The 24162-nt window shown below is 32.1% G+C and overlaps 7 protein-coding genes across 10 annotated transcripts; 4 read left to right on the top strand and 3 right to left on the bottom strand.

Moving 5' to 3' along the window:
- Window positions 1-2885: 2885 nt before the first annotated feature.
- Window positions 2886-3840, top strand: LOC110619845 (wound-induced protein 1). Its single transcript, XM_021763413.2, has one exon. It carries the CDS (start codon window positions 3179-3181, stop codon window positions 3572-3574), a length of 396 nt encoding a protein of 131 aa, XP_021619105.1. The 5' UTR covers window positions 2886-3178; the 3' UTR covers window positions 3575-3840.
- Window positions 3841-6640: 2800 nt separating this feature from the next.
- On the bottom strand, window positions 6641-8623 carry LOC110619092 (protein LURP-one-related 14). Its single transcript, XM_021762346.2, has 3 exons — window positions 8034-8623; window positions 7729-7947; window positions 6641-6981 (listed from the first exon to the last, which is right to left on the bottom strand). Exons 1-3 carry the CDS (start codon window positions 8280-8282, stop codon window positions 6850-6852), a joined length of 600 nt encoding a protein of 199 aa, XP_021618038.1. The 5' UTR covers window positions 8283-8623; the 3' UTR covers window positions 6641-6849.
- Window positions 8624-9016: 393 nt separating this feature from the next.
- LOC110619400 lies at window positions 9017-10747 on the top strand. The gene is made up of 3 exons (XM_021762825.2): window positions 9017-9614; window positions 10509-10578; window positions 10657-10747. Exons 1-3 carry the CDS (start codon window positions 9279-9281, stop codon window positions 10722-10724), a joined length of 474 nt encoding a protein of 157 aa, XP_021618517.1. The 5' UTR covers window positions 9017-9278; the 3' UTR covers window positions 10725-10747.
- A 1245-nt stretch (window positions 10748-11992) lies between these two features.
- On the bottom strand, window positions 11993-14253 carry LOC110619399 (staphylococcal-like nuclease CAN2). Its single transcript, XM_021762824.2, has 9 exons — window positions 13963-14253; window positions 13744-13799; window positions 13483-13597; window positions 13265-13375; window positions 12993-13180; window positions 12866-12922; window positions 12619-12778; window positions 12475-12543; window positions 11993-12378 (listed from the first exon to the last, which is right to left on the bottom strand). The coding sequence occupies exons 1-9, from the start codon at window positions 14113-14115 to the stop codon at window positions 12280-12282; spliced, it is 1008 nt and encodes a 335-aa protein (XP_021618516.1). The 5' UTR covers window positions 14116-14253; the 3' UTR covers window positions 11993-12279.
- A 3212-nt stretch (window positions 14254-17465) lies between these two features.
- On the top strand, window positions 17466-18520 carry LOC110619722 (copper transport protein CCH). Its single transcript, XM_021763273.2, has 3 exons — window positions 17466-17883; window positions 17963-18038; window positions 18136-18520. Exons 1-3 carry the CDS (start codon window positions 17875-17877, stop codon window positions 18273-18275), a joined length of 225 nt encoding a protein of 74 aa, XP_021618965.1. The 5' UTR covers window positions 17466-17874; the 3' UTR covers window positions 18276-18520.
- On the bottom strand, window positions 18482-19326 carry LOC110619721 (protein EARLY RESPONSIVE TO DEHYDRATION 15). 4 transcript variants are annotated; one of them, XM_021763268.2, is made up of 2 exons: window positions 18955-19326; window positions 18482-18851 (listed from the first exon to the last, which is right to left on the bottom strand). In XM_021763268.2, exons 1-2 carry the CDS (start codon window positions 19199-19201, stop codon window positions 18691-18693), a joined length of 408 nt encoding a protein of 135 aa, XP_021618960.1. In that variant the 5' UTR covers window positions 19202-19326; the 3' UTR covers window positions 18482-18690. The 4 variants fall into 4 exon arrangements, with proteins under 4 accessions (XP_021618960.1, XP_021618962.1, XP_021618964.1 ...); XM_021763270.2 differs by having other exon boundaries at window positions 18482-18848; XM_021763272.2 differs by having other exon boundaries at window positions 18482-18848; window positions 18967-19325.
- Window positions 19327-20519: 1193 nt separating this feature from the next.
- Window positions 20520-23825, top strand: LOC110619860 (cation/H(+) antiporter 15). The gene is made up of 3 exons (XM_043958620.1): window positions 20520-21171; window positions 21327-22346; window positions 22427-23825. The coding sequence occupies exons 1-3, from the start codon at window positions 20947-20949 to the stop codon at window positions 23558-23560; spliced, it is 2379 nt and encodes a 792-aa protein (XP_043814555.1). The 5' UTR covers window positions 20520-20946; the 3' UTR covers window positions 23561-23825.
- Window positions 23826-24162: the final 337 nt, after the last annotated feature.

Genomic DNA, 24162 nt, shown 5'->3' with positions numbered 1-24162 from the left:
TAAAGAAGTAGGTCTGCTGAACTTCCTGGTGTTCTGCTTTGGTAAAGTAGTTTCCTTTTAAGAAAAGATCTTGAACAAATGACATAATGAGTGTAATTTTCCTGGAAAATCTGCTATGATTTGGATCTGGTCTGCAACAGATGATCCACCTTGATATTCTGGTTGATCCAAGTATAAGCTGTGTTTTGTTTATCCTTAAAATGCTCAATTTAAGATGCTTCCAATGTCTTGCTGAGTGTCTGTAGATGCTCTTAAATCTGAATGCAAGGATTATCTGGCAGGCATTGGCTTGGTTTCCTCTTTTCAGTAAAAGAACTTGAAATTTGTTTGTCTTTGACTTTTTGTACAATTCTGCTTTATACTTTTCCTTTTTTATTTTATTTTTATTATGATATTTGATGTAGTCTTAGAAATCAGAAATACATGTGGGAATGAATGACCAACTGTATTAGAGAAATTAGATAGAGGGGATGGCACTCGGTGACAACCACTCCGTCACTCTGTCGGGCATACAGTAATCCTATTTTCAACTGAAAACAAGTACGACTCATAATGAATAATTTAAATTATTTATTAATTTTTAAGTTAGATTATATATTATTAATCAATTAGTAATTAATTTTGTTGGTAGGAGATTCTCAATTCTATTGATCAGTAATATATATAATTTGGTTAAAAAATTACTGTATAATTTAAATTAATTATTTTAAATTAAATAAAAAATAAATTTAAAAATTATTTGAATTAATTTAGATCATACAATTACCATTGCAGTCCTAGACGCCCTGCGAGAAGAAATAGTAATGGCTTCATGGCTTGACTGATATAGTGAGAGATGCTTTGTCATATGTGCATTTCACAGTCATATGTGCAATTACAGTCATCCACACACACAGGAAGTCAGACATGCACAGAGAGATTAAATTTTTTTAATAATGGAGTAGTTACGTTGTCACACGATGACATGGACCACTAACTGTTGGTGGTATTGATTTCCTCTATTTGCAGATTCCTGAAAAGGTTGGTGTTTGCTGTATTGTTTAGGTAATGATAGATCAGTTTCTTACACAGGTCATTATCATGGCCAACATTTCATGCTCTCTATGATTCTGCGCATAACCAAGCTTGCTAAACAACAAATGGGCATGGCAATGGCATGCCATCAGGTTTGGACTTCATTGTTTATTCATTATATCTTTACTGTGGCTATCATGGATTCACACTTCTAAATACCTTCTTTTCCATTGAAATGTGGGGCATACAGTAAATTTTCCTTTTTTTTTTTCTTTTCCTTTTCCATGAGAGAATTGTTTAATCTATTGTCATTTGTTAACAACTTTGCTGTCCTCATTTGCTTCTTGCTGCATAAGCATGCAATAATAGGAGATTACACGTGCTGTTCTTGTATCTTTTCTCTGCATTTCTCATACTTTCTGGGATTTTTTTTCCCTTAATGTTGTAGCTTTTTCATATTTTAATTACTTTTCTTGTTTTAGCAAGAACATTTAAAGAAAAAGCAGTTCGATTCGTCACCATTGACAACGTATAACACTAAAGATTAACTCACTAAACACTTAGAGATTAAATTTTGATGATGATGATGAGGTAGGAAGATCTCTCATGGCTTCACACAGGCTTGAAAGGTCATTAACGCTTGATTGCAGCCATGTTTGTACAATACCAGAATTGCACATAAGAGCTAACCCACTGGCTATTATCTGTTCTTTTTAAGGAAGTTGGCCTTCTCTTTAGGCTTGGTTTGCAATTGCGGTTGGGATATTGAAAAGTTGTTTTCGGAAAAGCATCATTTTAAATATATTGAAAAAAGAAAGTTGAAAAAAATTGTTAAAGCTGTTTTTGGTTTTGATCACTAAAACAATAAGAATGTGTTTTAAAAGCATCATTTTAAATATATTGAAAAAGGAAAGTTCAAAAAATTGTTCAGTGCTTTTAGGTTTTGATGATATTAACAGGGAGAAACTCAATTTATATGAAAACAGTATATTATTGTTTTTCTATTTACTTATTTAATGTGTAACTATCAACAACAATAAATAAATAATATAAGGATATATCTTAACATTATTAACTAAGATATATATATAAAAAAAAAAAAAAAAACTAACAGTACCATAAGGGTAATATATGACTTCTTCTTCTATAATGCACTTTAAAGTACTTTATGTTACCCAAAAATTAATAAAAAAAATTAAATAAGAAAAATCTTAAGAATAATATTAATATTATTAAATGAATATTTATTAATAAAATTATATGTCTTTCAATAATTATATTAACACTAAATAGGTAGTTGTAACAAATTTTAAATCTCTTTGATTACGAGAAATAATTATAAGCAACAATTGTTTTCATGAAAATATTTTTTAAAAAATAATTTTTTTTTATTATTTATTAACCATTTTTTAAAAAAATATTAATAAAGTTTAGAAATAATAATAAAATTTTCAAAATAAAAAATTATTTATTTTTTTAATATTTATTAAAATTCAAACTTTTTTTAATATTCTTTGCCTGGTTTTAGAAAAAAAGGGGAAAAAAAAGGAAAAAATAATTCTTGCGACAATTATCTTTCTTTAAACTAACAACCCTTATCAACAAGTGGATAGCGTACATGAAGACGCTTTTAGAAATTTTCCAACGGGGCAAGTCAACAAAATTGGCTTGACTATTTCGCCACACTTGCTCTGCTGCTTCTCATCTCTTGCGGACGCGTTTACTCCTTCTTGCCTAATCCAATAACATATGGCCACGTCATCTTTCAAAGTGAAATGACAAAAAGGTCCAGCGGTGACGCAACCTAGAACCATCGAATCAGAACCCACCTTTATCTCCCTCCCTCTATATAAAGCCCCCCTTCCCCACTAAAGCCTTCACCAGCTCTTCTGGTTCTTCATACACATTTCTCTCTCTTCCTTGAACTCTCCGCTTTTTCTCTCTCTCTCTCTCTCTCTCTTAGCTTCAGTGTAAAAGGGCCGATTCCGGGCTTATTCTCGAACTGGCTAACTCACAGGAAATACTGGAAGAATCGTCAAGAAAGAACCAAGAGGTGGTTCTTGACCTCTATGAGGCCTTGAGATCTCGAGACGTGGACACGGTGCAAAAGATCCTCGCCTCCGACCTCGAGTGGTGGTTCCATGGCCCGCCGTCTCACCAGTTTATGATGCGCCTTCTCACTGGTACTGACACCGCATCGTCATCATCAGGAAAAGTTGGAAAAAGCTCCACTGATTTTGAGTTCAACCCTGTGTTCATCAGGGCCTTTGGATCGATCGTGATTGTAGAAGGCTGTGATTATAGCCGCTCCATTTCTTGGATTCACGCGTGGACTGTTACGGATGGGATAATTACTCAGGTGAGAGAGTACTTCAACACTTCTCTTACTGTTACTCGTCTTGGAAACCAAGATCAATCAGAGCCATCTGATTATTCATCTCCGTCTTCATCGTCATCTTCATCTGCGGAGATAACTTCTGTGCATTGCCCGTACATTTGGGAGAGCAGGCTCACCAATCGGGTCGGGAAATCAGTGCCGGGTTTGGTTCTGGCAATTTAATCAATAAGTGTTCTGATCAGGTGCAGGCGTTATTATTATAATATAGTAGTGGAATAAAAAAAACGCCGCACGTGTCTCTTGTATGCGAACAGAGATGTGAGTCTTTAAGGGCTTGTTTGTTTGGTTTCGAATTTGTTGCTTTGGTGTGGTAAGTCCCAGTCCCGGAGCCAAGCATGGTGAAGGCTACTGGTTCAAATGTTGACGTGTCAATGCTTGTAATGTGGTGTTCTCATTATAAAATAAATATGTGTTGTGCTTTTCTTTCACACATATCTTGTGGCCTTTTTATTGATCTGGCTTTAAATTTCAATAACATAAGTAGCTTAATGAGGTCCGGAAGAATTGAAGCGGGCAGCAATCCAAACAGTGCCTAAGATATGATGACAAATGAATGAGTCAAATCTTGAATGATGTTCTTGTCCTCATCCTATTTGCTTAGTAGGCATTTCCCGCTTCTTGGGTAACTTTTCATATAGCATTATTTTTTTTATATATAATTGATTTCGATTTGGAGTTTAAACCTGGAATTTTTTGACCGTTAAATCATAAAAATTACTTTTACGATTAGTTTAAGAGATTAATTAGGGATTTGTTGATCACGATTAGGTTTTCGACAGCATAATTAAACAGGTTTAGATTTAAGATAAATGGATTTGGATCATGAATCGGTATATTTATGGGAGAAAGAAAGTAATCGAAGGGCATATAAGCATGCCAAGTGGAAGGTGGTGATCTGATACAGCTAAGATAATCGATAGAAAAGAAACACGCAAAGGGTCCAGTGTTGGATGGAGGGTGCACCCTCCTTATGACATTAAAGTAAAGGTTGTTTGGAATCACGTGTAAGGTGTGAGTAAACATCCATCATGATTCGGGGCAGTTGTGGGCCCATATACATGTGGATCCTAGGAAATTAGGAACCCTTAAATAATCAATATCATGAGCTTACAATTTTATCATGCATCTTACCATAAAAAGAAGAAAATGAGGGATATAGCTAAGCTAGCTTATCCCATATGACCATCACCAAACGGAAAAAAACTTTGGATTTTAACAATTATCTATGATAAAATTTTATATGCATCTGGCTGTGTATATATCTAATTAATAAATAAATAAATAATTAATTAAAATTATAATAAATTTTACATTTAATTACATTATATTAGCAGAATGCATATACACTTAAATGTATATAAAAATTCTCATATCTAGAATTAGTTAAAATAAATTTAATTAAAAAACTTCAACTTTTAATAAATAAATAAATAATAAACTGTTGAAATGAATAAATAAATAAACTAGTGGATGGGAAAGAGACATAATTCAATGAACTTAGGTTGATAATATGAGAATTCTTTAGTCTTAATTAAGCACAAGATGTTTAATTGTAATCACGAGCTTTGCTGTACAGCTGAAGCTAGCTAGGGATTTATTTTCAATCGATGGCAGCACAAGCCATGCAGGCTGCAGCTGCCAGCCTTATGATTCTGATAAATATTTGATTAGATTATATAAAAATTCAGATAATTTAAAGGAAACACACACGTGTCCATATATATATATATATTATGAGTATTTTTTGCCCTTAAATTCAGGTTTAAGCATATTCTCTCTTTATTTTATACGTATTCTTTTGGCGGCTGTTGTTTTCAGACAAATAGGGAGTAATTGTTTAATAGAATAAAAATATACTCCACAGAAGGTATATTCCTTTTTCTTTAAAAAATATTATTTTTTGAATTTAATTAGAGAAATACAAATTGGAAACAGAAATGTTGCTCTTAGTTTTTATTTTCTTATAAAAAAAATTGTCAAAATGTTGGGATTAGTTGGCCTCTTGTCAATTCTAGGCATATATTACAAAATTTACAATATTATCCTAATCTTTTAGCCCATATTTAGAATTTAAAATTTCAATAAGATTTATTCAATCAAATTATTTTTTATCCTAATTCTCTATTCTCTGTTTTTCTATATCTCTTGGTTAATAATATTTTATTTATGCTTTTAATTTTTTTTGAATTTATTTATATTGGTTTATAATACTCTTTCCCTCTATATGTATTTTGATTGAATATGATGATAAGAAGACACACATAAGTGGTTAGCTTTAATATCAGTAGAAATGAAAGGTTGAACCGAAAAAAGGGTATGGAAATAGACTTTGATGATTTGACTTTTGTCCTTTCTCTATCTTTTGCTAGAATCCATCCCCTTTTCCTTCAAAAAGTGGGAATTTATACTGAGGATATTTAGGGTTTTGAAGGAGTCATGTTGATAATTTAAGCTGCCAATTTGAATCTATTCTATCTATTGGGTTGAGGGTTCCTTTCATTTTGTGAAATCAATTTAATTATAAAGTTTTCATGTCTAAAGTGACACCCATGATATAAGGACAGAAACTTGAACTTATCATGACTAATAAATAATATATGGGATTGAATTTCACTTATCCTAAAGGTTCCTTTTGGAATAGATAACATATTAAAATAATTAAATTAAATTAATTTTCATGCAATCTCATTATTTTTTGACCCAATTTAAAATAAATTCATGTTTTAGTTAAAACAAATGAACCCTTTTCATGTATTATGTTTTCAAAAAATAACAAGTAATATTCTAATATGATAAAGAATAATCATGACTGAAAACTCAATAATTTCCAAAATCCCTTTTGGGCAAAACAATCTTATCAGTGCTATTTCAATAATAGTGCTTAAAAATTTTTACCCATATCAAAGATTTAAATATCATTAGAATTAAAATTTTGAATTTGTTTAATTTTTTTAATGATTATTCATAAAATAAATTTTGCTTTTAGAAAATTTGGAGGCATGATTCCCATTCCCATTCCCATTCCCATTCCCATTTTCCTCCCTTTTTTCACTTTCCTTTTACTAGTTGATGATGATGAAATTGTGCTCTATACCATTTGCCAAATCCTGTCTACATCAATTGAATTTATAATTAACATGTCATTTATATAATAAAATTTTAATTGATTTGAGGGTATATATACATGAATAAAAAATATTTACTTTGAAACTATGATAAGAAAATTGAAAAATAATGCAGAAAAAGAAGAAGAAATAAATTATTGAGATTTAGAGGAAGGAAAAAGAATGAAAGCTTCTTTTTATCCATTTATTTGGTAGAAGAAAAAGGAAAGAAAATGAATGTCAAAAGGATGTTTTTAGAGTAAGCCCATATATTTAATTTAATTTTTTTATTTTTCTTCTTAAAAAGGAATTAAAAAAAAAAAAAAGAGACAACTAAAGGGTGTCATTCTCGTCAAGGATTACTAGCAAAGCCACAATAAAAGCATAATCAACCTCTGGATATACTTTAACTCTGTATTTTTCCTTTCCCTTGCAGAAGCTTTCCATTGTGAAGTTATGTTTTGCCTGTATCAATTCAAACACTACATAAATTATATCGAGATAAATGCTACCGACTATTTTTTTATATTAAAAAAATATAATAATTAAAGATTAATTTAAAAAATAAATAATAAATAATATAATAAATACTTTTTATTGGATAGAATAGACATTGCTCATTATATCAATATTACCATTAACTTTTTTTAATATTATTAACTCAAAATATTAGCTTTTAAGCAAAAAATAATGGAAGAAAAAAAATATTTTAAAACATTTTTTTCTTGTAATGCTATAAAAGAAATCTGAAGGGTAATTTAATCAAGTATAAATTCATTATCAAAAGGGGAAAAAAAAGAAAGAAAGAAATATGGATACAAGTTTTGAACGTTGGTACCTCCGCAAAAAAGCTTAGGGTCTTTCACCTGTATTAATTTCCAAATTAAATAAATCATATTAATATATATAGTTGGATTTTATGTTATGAAATTAAGAAAAAAAAAAAAAAGACAATGTTTTATTGTAATTTTTAAGTCTTTTTAATACCAAATAATTTGTTCCTGGAATTTTTCCAAGAAGGGTAATTTAATAGTTAAGAAAATATATATTAGAATAAAGGTATTTTCTTGTTTCAAGACACAAAATATACAATTTAATATATTTTACATACAAATTATATTACACATTTTATATTTTAAATTAAAAAGGATTGGATTTAGGTAACTTTTTTTTTTTTTTTTCTGAAAAAAAGGAGAAAAGAAGAATGAATACCTCTGCAAGAAGCCTGTGGCCTTTGAAAACTTTGAAGGACAAAGAAGAGTAAGATCCAGTAACATGAAAATCTGGGATTTTTTTCTTGAAATTTGCCAAGAAAACATTAAGCTCTTTTTTAATCTGAAGAGGATGAGATTGTTGAACACTGAATAGAATATTATTTTTTTCTGCATTTTCACCTTCATAAGCCTTCCATTTATGCCAAAATGTGAGAGCCTTCAACCCATTTCAAACCAAAATAATAATAATTAGTTTCAAAAAAAGATTAATAATGAATAAAAAAAATAATAAAAAAAATTTACCTTTCCACGCATGGTGAGAATTGGGAAACCTGCAGGATCACGTAGAATTCTTTTCATTTTGAGGTTCCAGACGCCACCGTCAACCTGGAGAAGAAGATTTCCACTGAGATCAAAAACTTCAAATTGAGCACTGGAAAGCTTTTTGATCTTCTTCTTCACAATCAACTCCATTGGATAAGGGAAGCAATACCCATCACCAACAACACTAACAGAAGGAACCCCAAATGCCCATTCTCCACAATGTTCCATTGGATTCAAGAACAATCAAGAAAATGAAAAAAATTTCAGAGAGAGAAAAAAAGAGATTAAGTTTCTTTTCTTTTCTTTTGGTTCTAAAGTTTGTGTTTGGAGATTTTGTTCCAGTTTTGTATTATTTTGTAGAATTGTGTTGTTGGATTTTCCATTTCTATCTGTCCAATAAAAATTTGAAATTTGGACATTGTGTTAGTCAATGGAGATTAGCTGTTGGGATTTTGTTGCCTTTTTGTAGTTATTGTATTTTTTTTTTGGAAAACGAATTCCATGGAAGTTCAGTTTGAATGGATGTTGGAGAGCTTTTTACGTTATTTGTTAGCTTTGTCCTTTCACTTTTTCACCCCAAAATATCACATTACTTAAAATTTATTTACAAAATTAATATTTGTAATATAAAAACTCATTTATCACTATTTATATATAAGAAATCTTATAAAAATATACTAATTAATATTTTCATTAATTTTAACCATTAAATAATTATTATTTATATAATTTATTAATTCAAATCTTTTTATTTACTTATGTATTTTTCAAAATAATTATTATTTATATATCCAGAGTGTGTGAAAATTAGAATAGAATTAGAGTTTAAAGAATGATAATGTAAGTGAATATATGATTTTTTTTTAATTAAAGAATATAACTGTACAATTACGAATCGGGTCTGACTACCCAGCCCACGAACAGTTCTAATTAATTTAGTTCTGAGAAGCTATGCTCGGGTCGGATCTTAGAACCGGACATAAGAGGCGACATTACAGTTAGGCTAATGCTAAAACTTCTCCCGACTCCGCTACTTTCACGTCCCACCAATGGCGAACCTCAACTCCTCGGCTCTTCAACAAAGAAAGATCTAAACAATTCTGCAATCTCCCCCACTTTCAATTCCAGATAATAAATTTGGTAGAAAGTCGAAAGCAAGAACCCTCAAAGACCCCAGTAAAATTACCATAACCAAAAAGCAAGAATTTTTTTATTGGCTATTTAATGGGAAAGTCTCTTCCTTTCACCGGAAAATTCCAAGAACTCACCAAAATAGTCTCTTCCCACCATCCTAAACGCTCGAAAGTTGCGCCTGTAACTCCTTTAAGACCCAGAGAGGTCCGGTTTGACTCCGAGCTACTCAAGGTGAAGAAAATGGAGGATGGCTCGCTCTGTATTGATGGCCAGAATCGTGTGCCGCTTTCCCACGTAGTTTCTGAGTGCACAAAACGGTGGTTTCAAGATACACTTAGGGAGGCCAAGGCTGGTGATATTGCCATGCAAGTGCTTGTGGGTCAGATGTATTGTAGTGGATATGGTGTTCACAAAAATGCCCAAAAGGTCCCAATTTTTATTTGTTTGTTGTTTCATTTATCGTTTTTCAGTTAGCTTGTAAGGATTGTCGGGTTGCTTTGCTTTGCTTTTTTGGATTTTTCATGTTAGTATAACCGCATTGAGTTTGTTTGTAGGACACAAGCATGGTCTTTAAGAAAGAGTGGAGTTTTGGAATGCATGCACGGTTCAGTTTAAGCCAAATGATGTTTGGCTCTTAGTGTTTCATTTTCCATTTATATGTTTTTTCTAATTCTGTATATGCCGCATCCGTCATGCTAAGCTTTCTATTTCAGACTGGTTGCTGCCTAAATTGGAAAGGGAAAGGATTTATTAAATTTGTCAATGGCTTATGGCTGCTTGGTCTATGTTGCATTTTCTCCTCTAAATAACTGTCCACTTAAGTTTGTTTAGTACTTATATGAGGATGAAGTTTCTGTTAATTTTGGCATCACAAAACTCTAAAATTACAAAGTTTGGGTTATTCTCTTAGCAGCTAATTGAGAAAGTGCTAAATTTGATAATATTTCCGAGCTCCCTGGAATCCTAGTAAATATTAGTTTTATCATTGTTTCAATTGGCAATTAGAATTAGTACAACTTCAGTTATTTCCTCGTGTTGATTAATTTTGTCTGTCCTTGGTGTTAGATAAAGATGTGGGCGGTATTGCTTACATTGTTTTATTTTATAAAAGTTTTGTTACATTCCTATCTTTTAAAGTCTAAAAGGAACCATTAGATTTTTTTTTTTTTTCATCATGGTGAATCAGCAGTGTTTTGGTCATGAAAAATGATCTGTTTATCGTTGTGTATTCTCATGTTTGGTTATCCTTATTGTTTGCAATCCCATAATTTTTTTCATAGTGAAATTGCAATTTTGAGTGATGCTGATTTTTCTTTCAAGGGCCGTGAGTGGATTAACAGAGCTTCGAAGGGTCGAACTTCAGCATGGAAAGTGAGCAATGAACATCCAGGTGTGCACACTCTCTTACTTGGTCAGATACTTGATTATTTCTCTCTTTGTTTAATAGATTTTTATTTAAATTCCTTAGGTTATAATGCAAGTGACTCAGATTCAGATGAAGCAAAGGGGGATGCTAATAGAAATAAGAACACATAGTTATTCTCATTGCACTTGTGAAGGTGAATTTTACTACTCATATCACTCAATAATCATGAAGTTTTAAATTGCTTCTAATTTCTAACTCCTCTTTGTTTGATATGGCTGTACAAAAACTCATTTCTAGTATGACTATGCCAGTTATTTGTGGATGCATACTCTAAAGCATTACTTCACCTACTTTCACCTTCTTTGTGCTGTTTGTGATGTTCCTTTTCCTGAATTACACCCCACGCACACAAAATAATAATAATAAAAAAAGAAGATGAGGAGAAGGAGAAATACTTCAGGATGATCAGGACACTTCAAGTTCTTTTTCTTTTAAAAGTAACAGGTACACCTCAACTTTGCTCATTCTGCATGATAGGCAAATTTGATTCCCCTTTTGATGGATTACTAGTTACTAAATTTGATTTGGTGGTGAACGTTCTTTTACTCAATGTCGTAATTAATAGTACTCCAAATGCTTTCGCATAACTTGCCTCCCGAAACATGTTAGTATCGTAGTTGTTATTTTAGCCCTAGGTAAGGTTTTACGTCTCTGTCGCACATGCTCCTTGATGCATCCTTCTGTATTGCCTAAACTAGATCAACTAATCTTTCTTAAGCTAAGTTTTATAGGGCTTGCAAACTTTTGGACAAGCAGATTGGGAAAATCATTTATTAGCAATCACTCACAGAGATTTATTGAAAGAAAAAGGGAAAAAGAAGGGAAAAAAGGTAGTGAAATTCAACCAATTAGCAAGAAATGCTTTAAATTAAAAGAGAAGTTGACAGGAATGATGAATCTGGCACTAGAATATTTTGATTTCAAGAACAAGTTCTATTGCAATCCTACTTGAATAATCTGGCAAGCTGTGAATGATCAAATTTCATAATGCTTCTTATTGGGCATGGCATTTCCAGAATATACTGAACCATGTTTTATTGTCCTCTGCAGCATATTCTTCAGGTGTACTTCACACATCAAAGTAGTTCAGAGGCTGACCATATTTTTCTGATCTCTCAAAAATACTTGATTAGCTGTCTTTGTTTTTTTTTTTTCTTTAAACTCTGAAGTAAGTTTACCTGTGATGATTCCATTCAACTAAATATGTAGTCTTTGGTCTTCATCAAATTGTTTTTGTTCAGTTCTTCTGCTTTCAGCCTCTTGGGTTGTTGATGACAATAGTGTTGAATAAGAGAACATTTTATATTTGAGCAATTCATGCTGTATACAGACATGCTACAGATATCTTCACTGGAGAAACCACTTACCAACTATGATCTGCATATGAAAGTGTATAATTATATTGACAATTTCCATTCTAGCAAAAATATTACATAAGCAGGTGCGAGTTAGATTTGACACATACGAGTTAGATTTTCAATACACTATTATTAATTACATCCACAAAAATAATAAATGGCTAGCCATTAACAGGTAGAAAACTTGTAAAGATGGTTTGTCTTCTTTTCTCTGTTCTACCAGCCTTGGATTCTTGCAAAGAACTTGCTGATTATTGTAGCCTTTGTTTAAGTCATGCATGCTAAGTGTGATTACATTCAGATATTTTCATCTGCCTTCTCTTCTGTCCTTCCTCCATTCCCATGGCTTCTCAGGATTTGATGAAGCCCATAAGCCTACACGTTTTGCTCTAGCCTCTTTCTCCCACTAAAATGATTAATATGAAAGTTAGACCAGGAAAGGGTAAACAATTTACACGAGCTAGCAAGTGCATGAATCAATTAGATCATCACGTTTACTCACCGATGCCAGTTCAAACCGTTGGTCATAAGCAGTATAATGCCATGCAAGCCCTTTCTTTAGCATCACTTCCTATTACAAACAAAACCTCTATATGTTCTTGCTCAATTATGTCATAAGTTGATGATTTTAATGACAGTTACCTACCTGTGCAAATATGCCATTGCAATATACATCACCAACGCAGCGGCCATACCGATCTTCGCCATAAACAAAGATTCTTAGACACTTGCCCTGAATAAGCTTAACTAGCTCCTCCTGTGCCTCTTTTCCATACGGCATTGAACTCTCCGGTGCATCTATTCCCCTATATTCTTTCCAATCCAATATTACACTAATATCTAATGTAAGACACCAAGATTTTGGAAGTGTTCTTGCAAGGACTATGTGTTACCTTAGGCGAATGCGATATTTTCGAGCAAGAATCTCCTCATTTTGAACATTGATTACCCTGCAGGAAGACTAGAATCACAAAACAATGGCTTGAACCGAATTCATACAATGGTAGATAGATAACCAACCGATATCCAGAATCAATAATTTTCTTGTGGAGTGCATCTGCTCTCTCATAGTTCCTATCTGCACGTGCCTTTGATCTTTGAACAGCTGCCATTTGAACATCCCTCGGAACAGAGGATGATTCCCTAGGATCAGCAGTGCTAACATAGACGGATATTGTGTCTCCATCAGGCACAGCTTTTGCATCCACCTGAATCCAATCAAGTGCATTCAGAAAACACCATCTTCAAGATAATTGAAACACTTACGGAGTTTTAGAGGGATTTTGTCTCACAGGTAGAGTCTGCAACTCAAACTTGACCCCCTCAGGCAATGATGTTGGCAATCCAGCAGAAAGTGGAATAAGAGTATGAGGAAGTGGGAGACCGTAAAAAGCCAGTAATCCCTATACGCAGAAGAAAAAACAATATTTCTCGTATTAATTGCAAAAAAAAAATGTTCTATGATCATCTCAAGGAATCATGATGCTCTAATGGTGTTTTCGGATTATACCTCAACATCTGCCTTTTGATGTCTTTTCAAGGTCTGAATAACAAGCCTAGCAGCTTCTTCTGTTGTCTTTGGTGGAGGTTTTGCTTCTCTCCATGCCTCTAATAGCTTTCTATACCTTCATAGATGTTCAAATTTGAAACAGATCACAAATAAGAGATAATGGTTGCTGCTAATTCCCATGCGTTTCTGAAAATCCTAGATGGAAATCAATTCTCAACTACAACTTGGCCATGAAATACTAATGATTGTCATGATATTTACCAGTTAGCTTGAGCCTTCTTGGAAGAGACCACATGCTTACTGAGCCCTTCGGGGACCTTACAAAACAAAACCCGGAAAAAGAAATCTAAGTTTATAGGGATGGAAATAAACTGTCTTTAACATTCAGTTAGCTCAAAGGCTTCTATAATGACCCAGATGTGACCATAGTCAACAATGAAAGAAGCAGCCAAATTTCCAGAGAGTCAAATCTAAGAATACCTGGGAGGTGATATCAAAGTTAAACAAATCCTGGGCAAGAGCTGAAACGCCGACGGTGGCCGCAGACACGCCGTGGGGTCCCAATGATTCAGAGTCCCCTGGAGTAGTGGGCTTACAACAATGACCATAGAGGAATCTGAGGGCATTCCCCATATTGGGGGTTTTTCAAATGTGATCTTTTGACAAGTTAGATGGAGACTGAGGATCAGACTTCAGAGAATCCGAGAGAAGTAAAGGGTTTTCTGTTTGGGTTTCCAAAGAGAATACAGGCAAAAAGAAAGGAAATTTTAGGTGGTTTTATCGTTCCGAATAATGGACACGTGGGAACTTATGATTGGATAACGAATCATATGTTCTTACTTCACGTCTTGGAGTCAATCCTAACGTTTCTCTGGTTGGCCGAAACTGAACTGAAGCAGAAACGACTCCGTTTCTTCTTCTTTTTATTATAGAGTTTTATATTTGAGAGTTCACACTACCCATCCAATCACTTATTTTTTCTTAGACAAAAAAATAAAATAAAATAAAATCTTTTTTTTTATCATTAAAAGATTATTATTTAATTTTATAATATAATAAAATTTATTATTGATTTTTCAATAATAATAAAAAACTTTTTAAAAAAATAAGTCTAAATTTAATTTTATATTTTTTTATTAAGAGCTAAATAAATTAATTTTATTTTTTATTTAAATAAACTTATAATTTTACATTAAAAATCAAATAAGTTTTATTATATTAAAATATTAATTTTAATAATAAAATATAATTATTATAACACTCACACCTTTAGTTTTACTGTAATAGGTGCATTTAAATAAATATAAGAGATTTTAAATTTTATTTTTTTAATTTTCAATTTTTATTTAAAAAATAATTATTATAATTTTTAAATAATAATAACAATAAAAATTCAAGACAACATAATATTATTTTTTAAATTTTATTTTGTTATTAAAAAATTAATATATAGGATCTACTGGGTCCTAATATAAAATTGTAAGATTATTTGGTAAAAAAAGTTAAAATGAACTTAATTGATTTTCATAAAAAATATAAGGTAAATATGAATTTATTTTTTAAAAAATTATACTAATTATTCTATTTATTTAATATTGTAGAAAAGTTGAAAATTAATAAACCTTTAAAATATGATATATATTTTAATGTATTTTAAATTATTCTTTTTCAAAATCAACAGATTGATTACTAATTATTTTCCGACAGCGACGATGATTAAATAGTAAGCATTTAATAATTAAAATTAATAGAAATATTAATTAATTATTAATTTTTAAAAAATTTATATAAATATTTTAATATGTTTTTTAAAATAAAAAAAATTAATTAATAAAATTTTTTATATCATACTAAATAATAAGTTTTTTTTTTTTAAAAAAAATCCCTTTTATAAAATTGCATCAATTCCTTTTTTGAACAAGATTAAAAGAGGCTCTAAATATAAGTAGAATTAAAAATTTGTATACTATCTCAAAAATTTGAAAATCAATCTACACTGAATCAAAATAATAACATACAAATCAAATTAATTCGAAATGAGCCTAAAACCATTATATCTATATCTAGCTATAGAAACCAATGTATTATATAGACGTTATTCGTCATTGTTACTGAGAAATTGAAATCCCACTGGCAATATCGATTAAAATTGAATAGAAATAAGTGTAACGAGTAGTAAAAATCAACAATAATAAAAGAATAAAAAATTTTAAAAAAGAACTTGACATACTCAAATTGAAATATCCAGAATGAATATAATAGTTTATAACTGTATTAGAATGCATAAAAAGGAATCACCGCAAAATCTATAGTCAAATATCAAAAAATAAAAGCATGATTCTCTAGAAATAATAGGGCGATCCTAAAATATCAGCGTCACATTAACAATAAGTATCCTTAGCGATTAAAGGCGAGCTATTAATTCTCAATAGACAATCAATTCTCAATAAATTTAATATAGCAATTCATATTTATCTAAAAGATAATTTAAATTTATAAAATTATGATAATAAAATGAAATTCAAAATAAATCGACACCATCATTCATAGCGAGAAAAATTAAAAATGATGAATTATCATTCTTATTTAAAAATAACAATTTAATATTTTACTCATCTGAAAATGATGAAAAATAAATGATTCAAAATAAATTAAAATAAAAAAAAAACACATAAAATAAAACGGTCAACGATCTCAACCAAGAAACCACTTAGCCCACTTTCTGTCCTTCCATCCATTCACCTTAATTAGTGGTATAAGAATGCCTATTTTGTATTTTAAAATCGTTGTTGCTAATTGTTTAATGCTCATGCATAGAGTGTGAAATAGTTTGGGCAAGTGGGGGCTCCAGCCAGCCTCCCACCGTCCTAATATGTCGGTTGCTTTAATTGCTGCTTAAAGCTTGCTGGGTGCTTATTCAAATCCCTATCCAAAACAATGCATTAGCATCCAATAAATAAATATAAAAAAATATAAAGACACTAAATTATGAGATCCCACCTACATAACTATTTCTTTCCCATGTTTCACACTATTGGGGTTGAGACAAAGAGGCCCAAATGACCATACGAATGAAAGAAAAGGCCTGCAAAATTTCTAAGAAAGCTGGAGGGTTGTGGGCTGCAATAGTAAAGCCCAATTTAGCATTTTAAAAGCATTTGATGGATAATCCTGGAGAGGCTTCTCTATTTTGAGGTTTTGGGTTGCTCTCTGAATTCTGACTAAGCATCACTATTGCAAATTTACACTATTTTTTGGAGTAAGTTTTAAGAGATAAAAAGTAAATGTTTTTAAGTAAGATTTTTTTTAAAGAAGGAAAGATTTTTGGACATTTTGAAACCTCTCATTTTTTCAATTCCCAAATTAGAATATTAAGGAGGTTTTGATATTTTACTTTCTATTACATTACATTATTTCATTACATCAAAACAGGCTGTTAATAGGATGCCATAAATGCAATTTTTATATAGTTTTCCATCTTCTACACACTTATTAAATTGAATTTGAGATATGATTTTTTTTTTTAAAAAAAAGATCGAATTTTGCTAAGAGGTTTTCTATAATTCTATTTTAATCGATTTATTGTAAGTAATATCTGAAATATCTTTGGTACATGGTTGCATACCATGTCTGAAATGCTTGACTCGCAACCCAATTCACTTAGAGCAAAGAAATTTTCACACAAGCTTCCAGAAAACACTAGTTAAAAGAAATGTTACATCTTCTAAAGGTCAATTTCATGCCATGCCACCTGTTTTTGAAGATGAAGGATAACCTTTTTATCACCTTCTCTCACTTTCTAGCACCAAATACCAATAATTGCTCAGGACAAGGCATGTTGCTGTCTGAAATGGACCCATCCACCCATTTTTTACCTTTAAGGCATAGCAACGGCTAAACTTGTCTGAATTCAGTTTCCAAAGGCTTTATCATGATGTAAATATGCAGTAAGTGACCTTTAATTAAAGCAAACCTTAAGTTTCAAACATTAGCTGAAGCATCAAAGCAATTTTCAATATTTTTCTGGGAAAACCAAGCCAAATAATCAAACCCAGAACATTATGAAAAGAATTTGCTTAAAGAGAAACCCATGAATGTGTCCCAATCAAACAGAGTAAAAGTCATGACTTTGCCGACCCTATGGACGGAGGCTAGCTTCTCTCAAGTCAACACTGTATGGGAATAAATGAAGCTTTTTTCACAAAAGTGATTCCCATCAATCACGTAAGGAATCCAATACCTCTCCTGTATATTTACAGCTTGATCTCACTCAGCCAAACATTGACATTCTTTGCTTATTTCTACCCTTATTCTCTTGTTCTAATCTCGGTGGGTTAGTGCTCAATCTCACTCAAACTCAAATTGCATAAGCTTTCAATTTTCAACATCAGAATGACTAATGTAAGTACTTCAATCCATCTTTTAGTGTTCTTTTTTATTGATTTTGAAAGATTTATTTGATGGTTCAATTTGGCAACAGGTGGTGGAGCTGAAAGTTGGTTTACATTGTGATGAATGCATCAAGAAAATCTTGAAGGCTGTCAAGAAAATCCAAGGTAAACATGAAACTCAAGTCTTCAAAATTTTGGAAATTTTTAATCAACTTAGAGATTGCTTTAAGATGCTTGTTTTGGTCTGTTTCATTACAAGCAGATATTGAAACATATAATGTGGATATTGAGCTCAACAAGGTCATAGTGACTGGCAATGTTACAACAGAGGAGGTCATCAGAGTCATCCAAAAGATTGGCAAGACAGCAACCGCTTGGGACGGAGATCAAACAAATTCCTAGATTTTTGAAAGCTGTATGTTTCCTTAAAGATATCACACCAAATTAATGATTATGAGAAGTGGCCCTGGAGATTTTCACCTTCACTTGATCAGCAGGCAAGAACACACAAGCCAATCAGACAACATTATGCTTCAATATCTAGATACACATAGTAGTAGTTTACTTCAAGAATCTTTAAATCTATGTTGTCTACCATGTCAAAATAATTGATCATCAATCAAGCTCAAGCTTTCTTTTTTGAGTGAGGTTAATTTTCTTTTATTATGAAATAAAGTACAAGTTAATAGCTTACAAGATGATACACAGAGCATGAAACCCAGAAACTAAACAAGCAAATGGAAGTCAAGATCTTATGTACAGTACAGCTACGAAGAAACCCAACTCGGTTGATTAACCTCAAACTCGTTGATTTGCTCTACCGCGGCTGCTGAATCATCCTTGGACTCACTTTCACATTCACAATCTTGGGTGCCTTCTCCACATGCCTCGGTGCTTGTGCCAGCTGAGCTCGACCCTTTTGCCATTTCATCAGTCCCATTGAAACCAAATCCTTGCTATGCTCCTCCTCCTCCTCTGCTGAAACAAAGATCGAGTTACTGAGTTAGATCAGCGAATCAGAAGCGATTCAAAAATAACACAAAAACTTGATAAAAATGGTTCCTTTTGAGAATGAAAATATGTTTCAGAATACCAGTATCCTCGACGCCGGAGTCAAAGAAGAGAGAGTCGAAGTCGCAAACATCGTTGATAAGAGAGTCACATTGGGGGTCTTGGAAGCATTCTCGGAGCCAGTAGTCACGGAACCAAGGTGAGGAGTGGACGAGGGTCCACCACTGGTCAGAGAAGTCCTCCACTGCACGATACGCCAGAGGAACGAACAATGGAGCATTGGGATTCAGTGAAGATCTGCGAGCAATTACATCCATCTTTGCCGATTAGAAACGAGAGCAAGCAAGAAAAATCTGATCTTGAACGCAGACAGAAACAGAGATGGGAAGGGTTCTGAAAAAGCAGAGCGGATAAAGGAAACAGGATAAGGTTGAGGCACCATCTGCTTCCTTTAATAAATAGTGAGAAACGTTTGAAAATAACCTTGTTATCGAATGTTATTACGGAAATGGCACTCATATACAAAAAATAAAAAAAAAATTTATTGGGAATTAGAAAATTATATTAATAAATTAAAATATATAGTAAATTTTTTTTGAAAATATTGTAAACCCATTAATAAAGAGAAAAAAAAATCAAACTGGAATTAATTTAAAATTATTGTTTAAGATATTTATAAAAAATAAACTAAATGAATTCATTACAGATTAGTAAATTTACATTCTTAAATTTCATTTTAATATTTTTAATTTTAAAATATTAGAAATAATTCAATAGGATTGTCAAATAATTTTAAAAATATTTAAACTAAATTAAATTTAAAAAAATAATTCGAAAAGCAATACCAGTTTGCATTGTTAGAAAGTAATTTTTAGTATGTAGAAAAGTAATGTCTAAAACTAATTATTAATAATTTAAAAGTTTAAATTTTGTAATGTTTTAATAAATTGTAATATTGATATTGAAATAAATATGAAGAAAATAATTTAAATGTAATAATTAGATATTACTAAAATATCTTCAAGGAAGGTTTTGTCTTTTATGTGAATAGATAACACGTCATTGCTCTCATCCTTAATTCTGACTCCTCCTCTTCTAGTTCATTGTGCTGTCACGTGCCGTTGTTTTTTTTTTTTTAATTAACATTATCGATATTTTCGCTTTTCCTTTATATCATAGGTACAATGAACACCACACAACAAAACAAAAACAATCAATTAATAGCTCTATTGTAATTTTTTTTAATTAAATAGCCCTCTTGGTTAGTGCTCGGAGTGCCGTTAAAAGGGCAAAAAAAATTATTATTTAGTTTTTATATTATAAAAAAATTTATTAATTAATTATTTTATTAATTTTAATTATTAAATATTATAAAAAATTAAAATACTTTTTACTCACACATATTAATTAATAAATTTTTTATAAAATTAAAAAATTAACTAATAAATTTTTTTAATTATAAAAATTATATAATAAGATATTTAATGTTAAAACTAATTAAATTATTAATTAGTAAATATTTTTAAAAAATATTATCATTTTAAATGTATTTTTTTTAATAAATTAACTTTTTATTATTTTTGTCAAATCTCAACACCTTGGTTGTAGATTAGAGACAGAGTACAATGGGTTGGCATAGGATTTATAAATTGTTATGGTTTTTCTTTATAACAGGTGGAGAAATATTTTTGATGGTTGAGGAGAGAGCAGCTGTTGGATTTTAGTTGTTAACTAACTCAACTGCAATCTTCAAATTGGTCCAATCATGTTCTGTAAGAAGTTGAAGAGGGAAAATAATGATTTCCCAAGAAAAATTAGAACTCTAAATTTAGTAAGAGATGGTTTGATTATGAGCTTGGAAATTTATTAATCAATCCACGATAAAAACAAGAACTTTCGATTACCAGAAGGGTGGATTCAAATGGGCTAACATAATAATGCCAAATTGTCCTTCAGGACTCGTTTAATTGCCGTCGATATTCTTTCTGAATCCACTGTTTGGGTCGCAGGAAAAAACTTTTCTTTCTTTGCGAGATTCCTGAAACCTTGTGGTTCTGAAACAATGCATATTTCTCAATATAAATCTATTGTAAATGTAAGCGCAGAATGTTTTGATTACGTTAGTGGTTCTTCTGATGGAATATGGAATGTAAAACATGGACAAACAATTCTTCAACATCCCTTTTTTCGTTTTCAACTTCAATTAATTGCAATGTACACTGCTGCTCATTTCTTTCACTTGTTCCTCAAGCGTTTTGATTTCCCCAGGCTCACCTCTGACTTCCTGGTAAGAAATAGAATCCCCTCCGACCAGGATTTGAGTTCGAAACCTCATAAAATTACCTTTTTCTTTTTCTTCTCTTTCTGGGTATTGGCAATTATCTGCAGATCTGCTGATTGAAATAACATTTTTTTTTTTTGGCTTTTGATGTGTACCTGCAGGCTGGTGTGCTTCTGGGACCAACGTTTATGGAACGATTTTTTCCTCATGCATCAGAACTATTGTTTCCTCCAGTACCTAATCAAGTGATGGCTTCAATGATCAAGATTGGATACATTTTATTCACATTCCTAGCAGCAGTGAGAATGGACATAAGCCTGGTGAAAAAATCAGGCAAAAGAATTATCATTCTGGGGATTCTTATAAGTGCATTCCCTTACATAACAGTACGATCTCTAACAGTAAAGTTTGATCGAGACATGACGGAAGCAGCAAAGGGTTCTAGGTTGAATAATGCAGTTTTGTATTTCAGTGCATTCACCACAAGCGAATTCATTGATGTTAGTGCTCTTCTCCTACAGCTTAAGATCACAAATTCTAGGTTGGGACATCTAGCTTTGGCGACAACTTTGGTGTGCGATGTGGCAAGAATTTGTTACGACAGTACTGTGAATTCTGTGATGAGCAAACTCATATTTACAACTTCAATACGAGCTGTGGTTCTGAGCTTTGCGTATCTGAGTATTTTTCTGGCATCTACGGTTTTAGTAGCACAGAGATTGATATTGTGGTTCATTAGATCAACTCCACCAGGGAAACCCATCAAAGATCTTTATTCTAACTTTGTGATAGCAGCTGTTTTGGTTTCTTCATGTTTGGGTGATTCTGCAGGGCTTAATTATCTTATGGGTCCTTTAACTTTGGGGTTGGTAGTCCCTGCAGGTTCTCCATTAGCCACAAATCTTACATCAAAGCTTGACACTGTCGTTTCAGGTTTGCTTATTCCTCTCCTCTACATATTCTGCGCCTCCAAGTTTAATTTGTGGGTATTTCTCGCGCATTGTAATGAAGCTCTCAACTTTCAAATGGCCATTATTGGCTATGCAATCAAGCTGGTAGCTACTGCTTCCTTGATCATCTTTATGATGATAGATTTCAGAGATGCTATTACTCTTGCTCTCATCTTAAATTTCAAAGGCCCTCGCGAAATGGGAACATTTTATAGCTATACCCCAATTGAGGTACGTGGAACCCTAAATAGTTGAACTCGTTCTCATATTAGGATGAGCTTAAATGTGATATGTTCTCTATCTTTATGCAGCAAAAGGATTTGGACAGTGTCAGTGGAGTTTTCTTGATATGTTTGTTGGCGTCAATTGTAGCACCAGTGATCAAAATGCTCTATGATCCAAGCAAGCATTACATAGGATATAAGAAGAAATGCATCCAATATGCTACAGATGATGCACCACTGAATCTATTGGTCTGTGCACACAAGCAAGAAGATGCAATGGCTGCAACCAAGTTGCTAGAATTTTCAAATCCTACAAAACTGAGTCCATTGGTAATTTATGGACTTTGCTTGGAAGAACTTCTGGGAAGTGACACCCCTTATATGATCAACCACCAATTAGGCCAAAGACGCTCCCATTCTCAGGCTTCTCGTTCACTACCCATAATAGATGTTTTCAACTATTTCATGGTAGGAAACAAAAAGGGTGCTCAAGTTCACGTCTATACAGCAGTATCGCCTATAAAAATGATGCATGAAGACATCTGTTGGCTAGCATTTGACAAGACATGTTCACTGATTATACTTCCATTCCATAAGAAATGGAACAGCAAAGGGAAATTAGTATCAAACAGCAATGAGTTGAGGAAAATGAACATTAACGTACTTGAAAGGGCTCCTTGTTCTGTAGGGATTCTCATCGATCGAAGTAGAACTCGTGGCTTATCTTCCATTTTCTCATCAGCAATGGTTTGTCGTGCTGGTGTACTATTCATTGGAGGTGCAGACGACAGAGAGGCATTAGCTTATGCCTTGAGGATGGCAAAAAGCCCAAAGGTTCAACTAACAGTTGTGTGTTGTGAAATTCCTGAAGAAAGCTACCGAGATAAATGGGAGGAAACGCTTGACATCGAATCATTAACAAGTATGAGACATGAAATGTCGATAAATGGTAATATCCGTTACATAGAAGAGACGGTGACCAATGGGTCTGATACAGTGGCTGTGGTTCGAACAATGGAAGAAAATTATGAGCTTGTAATTGTAGGACGTCTCCATGAAACAAAGCCAGAAGCAATGTCTGGGTTATCAGAATGGGCTGAGCTGCCAGAGCTAGGGGAAATAGGGGACCAGCTTGCCTCTGCAGAGATTGAAAATGAAGTCGCAATTTTAGTGGTGCAACAACAAATCTTGAAAGCAAGTCATAGCAGTATTTTAAATTAACCAAATAAATAGGGGTTGAGTTGCCATATTCAATAATTTCTTTTTATATGTGCAAAATTTTAATAGACTCTGATGCAAAATAACATTTAAGAGTGATATAAATAGTAGGGAAAATAGACTGAGATGCCTAATAACATTAAGGCAAAGTAGAAAAGAAAAAAGTAGCTTGTGATTTTGCATTTTGATATTTAAGGGTATACAAATCAATTTGTAACAAAATGATACCTTAAATTGGCATTGATATCTCAAATGAAATACCATTAAACGTACGGACATATTGCCTAAAATATTTCTTTTAGAAATCAAGGTTGCTGTCTTTCTTTATAAAAATTAAACTTCTCCGGATGATTTCTTTTAATTAAAACAGTTTGAATCTGGCCAATGAATTATTGCTTTACTTTTTTGAAAAAGTGTTAGAAGCCAAATTCAATGCGTTTTACACAAATGTTCAAGGATTTTTTCAATTTTTCAAGTTGTTCCTGAACTAATTAAATTGCAATCTTCAATCAAAATAATTGGAACTTCCATTGCTGCAATAACAAAGTCCTTTATATCCTACAAATTTTGTGTACTCTGCTTGTTAGAAGCCTGCAAACTCTCTT

This window comes from Manihot esculenta, chromosome 7, assembly GCF_001659605.2.
Source record: "Manihot esculenta cultivar AM560-2 chromosome 7, M.esculenta_v8, whole genome shotgun sequence".
Lineage (NCBI taxonomy): Eukaryota > Viridiplantae > Streptophyta > Magnoliopsida > Malpighiales > Euphorbiaceae > Manihot > Manihot esculenta.
Note: the sequence above shows the minus strand (reverse complement) of the source record. Positions and strands in the feature narration are given on the sequence as shown.

Coding starts and splice junctions, on each gene's coding strand:
- LOC110619845 (XM_021763413.2), top strand. CDS start 3,179: ATGATGCGCCTTCTCACTGGTACTGACACCGCATCGTCATCATCAGGA.
- LOC110619092 (XM_021762346.2), bottom strand. CDS start 8,282: ATGGAACATTGTGGAGAATGGGCATTTGGGGTTCCTTCTGTTAGTGTT. Junction 7,948..8,033: donor TTCTCACCATGCGTGGAAAG/GTAAATTTTTTT, acceptor AATGGGTTGAAG/GCTCTCACATTTTGGCATAA. Junction 6,982..7,728: donor GCCACAGGCTTCTTGCAGAG/GTATTCATTCTT, acceptor GAATTGATACAG/GCAAAACATAACTTCACAAT.
- LOC110619400 (XM_021762825.2), top strand. CDS start 9,279: ATGGGAAAGTCTCTTCCTTTCACCGGAAAATTCCAAGAACTCACCAAA. Junction 9,615..10,508: donor TTCACAAAAATGCCCAAAAG/GTCCCAATTTTT, acceptor TTTTCTTTCAAG/GGCCGTGAGTGGATTAACAG. Junction 10,579..10,656: donor AGTGAGCAATGAACATCCAG/GTGTGCACACTC, acceptor TAAATTCCTTAG/GTTATAATGCAAGTGACTCA.
- LOC110619399 (XM_021762824.2), bottom strand. CDS start 14,115: ATGGGGAATGCCCTCAGATTCCTCTATGGTCATTGTTGTAAGCCCACT. Junction 13,181..13,264: donor TTGAGTTGCAGACTCTACCT/GTGAGACAAAAT, acceptor GATTGGATTCAG/GTGGATGCAAAAGCTGTGCC. Junction 12,544..12,618: donor GCAATGGCATATTTGCACAG/GTAGGTAACTGT, acceptor TGTTTGTAATAG/GAAGTGATGCTAAAGAAAGG.
- LOC110619722 (XM_021763273.2), top strand. Junction 18,039..18,135: donor GGCTGTCAAGAAAATCCAAG/GTAAACATGAAA, acceptor CATTACAAGCAG/ATATTGAAACATATAATGTG.
- LOC110619721 (XM_021763268.2), bottom strand. CDS start 19,201: ATGGATGTAATTGCTCGCAGATCTTCACTGAATCCCAATGCTCCATTG. Junction 18,852..18,954: donor GGATACTGGTATTCTGAAAC/ATATTTTCATTC, acceptor TCTTTGTTTCAG/CAGAGGAGGAGGAGGAGCAT.
- LOC110619860 (XM_043958620.1), top strand. CDS start 20,947: ATGCATATTTCTCAATATAAATCTATTGTAAATGTAAGCGCAGAATGT. Junction 21,172..21,326: donor GGCTCACCTCTGACTTCCTG/GTAAGAAATAGA, acceptor GTGTACCTGCAG/GCTGGTGTGCTTCTGGGACC. Junction 22,347..22,426: donor ATAGCTATACCCCAATTGAG/GTACGTGGAACC, acceptor ATCTTTATGCAG/CAAAAGGATTTGGACAGTGT.